The sequence below is a fragment of the Agrilus planipennis genome, unplaced genomic scaffold (genome assembly GCF_000699045.2).
Source record: "Agrilus planipennis isolate EAB-ADULT unplaced genomic scaffold, Apla_2.0 scaffold41, whole genome shotgun sequence".
NCBI lineage: Eukaryota > Metazoa > Arthropoda > Insecta > Coleoptera > Buprestidae > Agrilus > Agrilus planipennis.
Genome location: NW_020442445.1, coordinates 1,185,345 through 1,192,838, shown reverse-complemented (window position 1 = coordinate 1,192,838; position 7,494 = coordinate 1,185,345). Strand labels below are relative to the sequence as shown.

Here is a 7,494-nt window from a genome sequence, read left to right as displayed (position 1 = left end):
CTGTATGAAAATAAATAAAAGTAAAACTAAAATACTGGTATGCAAGGGAAGAAAAAGTAGGGAAAGAGCGAATATAAAGATAGGAGACGAAAAATTAGAAGGAGTGGCTGATTTTAGATATCTAGGAAGTCAGATAAGTCAGGATGGAAGGAGTAGTAGGGATATAAAGCAGAGGATAGCACAGGGTCATGTCGCCTTTAACAAAAAGAAGTCACTTCTGTGCTCGCGAATGGTTAATTTAGAAATTCGAAAAAAGTTGTTAAAGGTGTATGTTTGGAACACGGCGTTGTACGGGTGCGAAACATGGACAGTGGATGCGGCGGAAAAGAAAAATGATGAGGATATCGGAAGGGAAGATTGGAAATCAAGAGGTATTAGAAAGAATAGGAGAACATAGGACTATGGAAGTCAGTAAAAAATAGGCGAGATAGGTTGGTAGGACACCTTCTCAGGCATGAAGGTCTAGTCAGAGATGTATAAGAAGCAGAAACGGTAGCTAGGAGGGGTGGAGGTAGACCTAGATTAGACTACTGGTCGCAAATAGTTAAAGATGTGGGCTGTTCCAGTTTTAGGGAAATGGGAAGTTTAGCTCAGGATAGGAAAGAGTAGAGGTACGTGTCCAACCAGTCTTAGGACTGACGACCTTATGATGATGATGATGATGAGTACCTAGATACCTATTAATAACATTATACTAACCTGAGGCATGTATCCTATTCTAGGACCAGGAACTCCACTTCCTTTCGAACCTGGCGTGCCACCCAGGACCCATATTTCTCCGGAATTTAACCTTTTTCGACCTACTATACAACTTAATAAAGTTGTTTTACCACAGCCACTGGCACCTAGTAAGCCGTATCTTGAAATAAAATTTTTCAATTTCAAACGAAATATTCGCTTTGGTTTCCATTTTCAGTAAACAAAAAATATACGCTTTGGTTGGTTTTAATTCTGAATTTAAATTTAATTGTTAATTATTGAATCAACAATAACAAAACAAAATGCAATGTGATGCAGGTAAAATTCTGTCGAATTAAAAATCTGAAATATCATCTGGTGTTTTTTTTTTAGAGATAGCACTCTAGTCTTATGTAAAAATTTTTAGAAAAATGTGATAATTTGGATCTTCTGTAAGTAATACATATTTAAATATCCACATTCGTAGTCGTGACATTGAAACGACTGATTTTTATTTTATTAGTCTAAAATTACAACACTTATAGTAAAGTCAGTAGTTATTTTGATTGTTTTTGAGTTAATCCGTTAGTAACAACGTTCTCTATTTTAATTGTTCCATTCGATAGAATCATAAAATATAATTAACAATCAAAACTAAAACCAATTAGCTAATCCAATATGGAGTTTCTCGCTTCAAGCTTATTCAAATGTTTAGCAAGACGCAGAGTTCAGAGTTCTCCGAATTAAGAAGTTTTAATTTTTCTGTCTAATTATCAGTAATTTTGAATCAGATTCTCTTTTTTATTTATTCTATTCCATGGAATCGTCAAATATAATTAACAATCAAAAATAAAACCAATTAGCTAATCGAGTCTGAAATCTCTCGCTGCAAGCTTATTCAAATGTTTAGGAAGACGCAGAGTTTAGAGTTTAGAGTTCCCTGAATTAAGAAGTTTTAATGTTTCTGTCTAATTACCAGTAGTTTTGAATCACATTCTCTTTTTTGTTTATTCTATTCCATGGAATATTCAAATATAATTAACAATCAAAAATAAAACCAATTAGCTAATCGAGTCTGAAATTTCTCGCTGCAAGCTTATTCAAATGTTTAGGAAGACGCAGAGTTCAGAGTTCATAGTTCCCCAAATTAAGAAGTTTTAATTTTGCTGTCTAATTATTTATTAATAATTTTGAACCACATTCTCTTTTTAATTTATTCCAATCCATAGAATCATCCGATATAATTAACAATCAAAAATAAACCAATTAGCTAATCGAATTTGAAATTTCTCGCTGCAAGCTTCTTCAAATGTTTAGGAAGACGCAGAGTTCAGAGTTCCCTCAATTAAGAAGTTTTAATTTTTCTGTCTAACTATCAGTTATTTTGAATCACATTCTCTTTTTTGTTTATTCTATTCCATGGAATCTTCAAATATAATTAACAATCAAAAATAAAACCAATTAGCTAATCAAGTCTGGAATTTCTCGCTGCAAGCTTATTCAAATGTTCCGAGTTCTCTGAATTAGGAAGTTTTAATTTTTCTGACCGATTACTTACATTGACCCTTTTGGTACGGTCATATTCAAACCGTCTAGAATAACAAAAGGATTTTTCTTCGTGCCATATCTTTTGTACGCTCTTCTGACACATACAGCTTGTTGTCGTCGTGTGTGGAGAGTTGAAGGCTGTGACTTCAGTTGTCTCCTTCGTAATTCTAAAGCTGACCCTGTGTTATCCTCTACAGTCATTTTAAAGCGTTCTGCAATAAAAAAGACAATTCTAAAGTAATTTAAATGCGTAGTAAATATGCACGGACATTAATATTAATTACCCTTTTATGAAAAGCGTACATACTTAATGACATTTTTCGAAATAGAATATGAACGCAAAAACACTAATGGCTTACCTTACCTAACGCTCATCACATAGATAGAATACTACATCCGTAGGTAAAAATGATTGTTACTACATTAAAAACACGTGTAATATATTTACAATTAGTATGACATGATAATGAAGTAGAATTTAAAATGTCTTCATAAAGTCAACGACTTGTAATTTTGAATAGAGAAAATCTTAAAAATATATATTTGTCATTGACTATTGATATATATCTATATTAATTCGTACAAGAATAAAAACTGATAAAATCGACGAAAGCGCAATAGTCCTTGCAGGGTAAGAAATCCCATTTACTCCTTATATATCCTTCGCGAGATTTGCACCCCTACCTTCGGGTAGGGAAGCAATTCACTCCCGGAAAAGGATAGTGTAGTTTGGCATCATAAAATAAACAATGCTGTTAATCATATTTTAAGCATTTGGACATTCGTTAAGTGCAATGAGCACACATCATAATCTACTTGAGACAGTTTTTTACAAAACAACTGGTAGACTCCTTACAAACAGTCAATCTTCTTGGGTTAGATGTTGACCTTTTCTGTGGTCTACATTTCGTTTTATAGTAAATAAAATTGAAATATTATAGCAAATATTTTATTCAACTAATTCAGTCAACAAATTTCATTTCTTTATATTTGAATTTGTGTTTTACGAATTTATTTATAAAATGGTTTAAACTCTTTTTTTAATATTTATTTTAGTTAGATTCCTGACCGTTACTATTAAATTTAATTTTTTTCAGGGTGGCGGTCAAATAATTACACAACTATTTGTTTAATCTAACGTTTCGGTTTATTTAACCATCTTCAGACTGTTAGAGTGTTATTGCTTATAATATTTTTATCTTGTTAAACAACTGCATACAAACATACAGTTGTGTAATTATTTGACCGCCACCCTGGAAAAAACTACATAATTTAATATTTATTGTTCATTTTAATGGTTACAACGTCTCGTATCGGCACATCTTGTTGCAACTATTGCATTAGAAGGCAACAAAGTTTGCGTAATAAAATATTTCTTACTAAAGTTCAATGTAATTATGATTTGTTATTAATTTTCAAAATTCCTATAAATAAGTACTTATTTCTACGTCTGTAGTTTAAACTCTAAATTAGCATGTCTCAGCTAAACACTGGGTATATTTCGTCATTTACATTAGTATAATTATTGCAGTAATGAGAAACCGATATTTACCTGCAGTTACTAAACAACTAATTGATAAACGTCACTTAGATGTCACCAGACCTAAAATCATTTTCTAATATCTATACATTTCGTTTTATTAAAAAAAATATTATTATTTCATCTGATAACCATACGAAAATTATTAAAATTAAAGGGAGTTTTACTCAAATTTCGAAGCTTTTGTATAATTTCTTTTTTAATTTTTCTAATTATGATACTCATTACTTACAAACAACTTCAACTTATGACTTTTTTTACACATATTTATATATAATTAGCATCACACGTATATGTAGATCTATTGATGTTACTAAGACGTTACCATAACTTTATTAAATACAATCTTTCGTCACAACAACTAAATTTTTATAATTGCATTATTTGACGTGCAGGTAATTGATTCCTTTTTATTTTTTCATTATCTATCCATAATTAATCAACTATAATTTCCACTTAACTTCACGACGATTTACTATTTATGACAATCGACTCTAGATCCTATACAGAAAAACTTTTCAATTTTCGTAATTGTGTATACGGCTAGCTATTACCTACGACTTCGTAATAAAGCATATAATTCAAGACTCAATACAAAGCAACCCTTTACAACTCAATCGATTCAGAGCCATACAGGGTATCCCTATCAGGTTCCTGTAAGGTAGCTCGATCCGAATTGGAAAATAGACAATAATGAAATTACTAGTTAAGATAAAAGTCGTAAAAAATTTAGGTATTTATAAAAGACTCAAAAGACATTTCACGATAAAATAATTGGGCAAAGTTTAACACTTTTATTGTATAAAAGATTTTTACAAATAAGTTTGTGTTAAGCCAATTGTAAGTAACTTTTTAAAGTACCTACAACGGAGACTTCAATAGTAGATCAAGACACTAACCTCTTCATTGTATACTAACTGTTCCGTGGCTTTGTCCGCTCGGTATTTTTGCCAATTTATGAACTAACCTTCACATATACCTTTATGTTAACACGGATTTTTTACACGTCTTTTTAATCTCTAAAACTTGGGCATAGAAATATAATAACATGTACAATAAAAAATTAAAATATGTTAACAGGGACAATGCAAAGCTTGATGTAAAAACACAATTTTGCAATATTTCGTCAGTAACTTGTAACCGTTTACTTTAAATTCTTATTAAAAATGTTAAGGTATTCCTTACTTTTTTTTGAAGGTAAAAGTTAAATAACAACCCAAAGAAAAAAATTCTTTATCAAAAATATACTACGATTAACTACAAAGTCTACAAAACTTTCGATAATCAGTACTACGTTCTGAATTCCAATTATGCCACACATTAATAAAACATATTAAATATTTCATTATTTAGATGCATTTTAGAATTCTCTATACAGTTTCGATATAAAAAGAACAATTGACAAAGGTAACGTTTTAATGTTTTAACCTTTCACGATGTATCTGTATTCATTTAAAAAATATAAATTATAAACATATGCTAAAGAATAAGCGAATGGGTTCTTCTGCAGACAATAACTTCAACAACTTTGCTTGTATATATAATATGGTGTAAAATGCCTACTTAATGTCAAGTTGAATAGTAATATAAACAATTAACACATTCACAAAGAAGAATAATAAAATGAACCAGCAAAAAAAGAACAATTTTATTTATTAACTTTATATTTATGATAGTGAATGTTTCAACAGGTTTTGATTAAAACTTTTAATATACAATAAAGAGTAAATACACATACATTACTGTTAATCCTTTCTCAAGAGTACGAAAGTTACTCTGGATGAACTAAATGTCTAACGTTATGCGATAAGCCATAACAAATACCATAAAATAACATCTATATGCAACTATTAAGGGTATATGAAAACCAACTACTTTTTATAGGTAGTATTTTAAATATAAGTTGAACTATTAGAAGATATTTAAATACGTGCGTCAGATACAAATACTTAACATAATCCTTTTTATAGGATAATGGAATTTGAATGATCGCATTATTTCTAGATTTGCACTAAAGCAAATCTATTCTTGATATTAAATATCCGAACAATAATAAATAATATTAAATCTCAACATTATTAAACCCCCAAGTTGAGTATATACTTACATACAAAACAGAATACTTTATTTATTATTTTACTAAAGATAGCAAACATTTTAAATATTTTAATGCACATAATCGGGAAACTTTATCAAGGGAAGTTAACAAAAAATTAAATATATGTAGCTCCCTTTTAATTAATATCTGGTAATTCAGTTACAATATCATTTGAACACAATTTTTATTTATCATGATTGGCCTTCCTGAAACATATATAATTGACATAGCTAAGTACTATTTTTAATCAGTTAGTTTTTTACGTCGTTTAGATAAATAATGATTTTATGAGAGGTACAAGAAATTGCTTTGACATAAATTCTATAATTGCTGAATTATGCATTACCTTTGTTGGGCAAAGACGGATTCTATGAGCCCGTATAGACGTAGGTAATGACGTAATCAATAACTTTTGAGATAAATGTGTAATTAACGGTAAATCGTTCCAATATGGCTTGAAATTATTAATAATTTTATAGTTCTTATCTTACATTTATGGTCACCTCCGCTCCTGATCTCAGAAAAAATAAACCCCTGTTTACGTAATAGTTGAATACCGTATATCCCCTAAGGTGTTGGTACATCAAAATTTCGGGAAATTTTTGTTTTGTAAATTTTAAGAAACATCTCTAGAATTTCTTAATTTTGCCAAAAATATTACCACATTACAAATATCAAAAATTACAGAGGTTTTTAAACTGCAAAAGTGAAAATGTTTAATTTAAATAACACTAATTGGCTCATAAACAATTTTGTACTTAATGATTGTGAACAATTACCTAATTGTAAACTACATATTTAAGAAATGTACACATGCATTAACTACAGTTCAAATACGTAATTCAATTTTAATTTATATCTACATCAAAAGTATATACAAGGCAGTAAACGAAAACCTACATAAAACGAAATAGGCATTTATTATACATTTCGTCATCAGTTTTGACATTGTCGATTTCGAAGATGTCCTTCGTGTGCTTTTCGTTGTATTTGCATATTTCTGTAGACCTAGGCATCTTATACAACTCCACTCAGGGTTATTTCCAAAAAGAAAAAAAAACCAATACTCATTCTTTTAGTTTAGATAGGTACCAATGAGTAATCTAAACCAGTTTCTTGTAATTTCTTACGTCTAAGGTCTTTTATGTCATTTAACTAATTGTGAGATGCGAAGTCCAAAATTACTGTCGAGGTGAACCGGTGGATATTAATAATAAAGGTAAAAACATTAAGTCGAAACACGCAAACAAGTTACTTTTTAATTACTTCATAATTAGTTAGTTGAAATTTGAATATTCCTTATGAGCAATAACAAATATATTTACAATTTCCTTAAACGCGTCATCAAAGAAAAACTTTTCCCGAAATATATAAATAGATTTTTTTACAACAAATAGTGATTGAAATTGCAACAATACTAAAAGTTTTGATAGTTTAATTAATTAAACATAAAATCTTTTTTAATTATTATCGTATTTCTCTCATAAATAATTTATTTCAAAATAACTGAAAAACTTTTATATTCATATTATAGTTAATTATTTGTTACGATGTAGAACCCAAAAAAGCTCTACTTTTACAAATTAAAAATGTTTAAAAAAAAATAGTTTTAATAGTTTATTTCTCAATA

General features: G+C 29.3%; 1 protein-coding gene across 1 annotated transcript in view; it reads right to left on the bottom strand.

Moving 5' to 3' along the window:
- LOC108733566 (ABC transporter G family member 20) overlaps positions 1-7,494 on the bottom strand; it is a 22,417-nt gene that overhangs the window by 14,138 nt on the left and 785 nt on the right. Inside the window, exons 2-3 of the mRNA XM_025980398.1 lie at positions 2,237-2,438; positions 700-859 (exon numbers count right to left, since the gene is read on the bottom strand). Coding sequence (XP_025836183.1) covers positions 700-859; positions 2,237-2,427 — 351 coding nt within the window. The 5' untranslated portion in view covers positions 2,428-2,438. The remainder of the gene's footprint in view (positions 1-699; positions 860-2,236; positions 2,439-7,494) is intronic.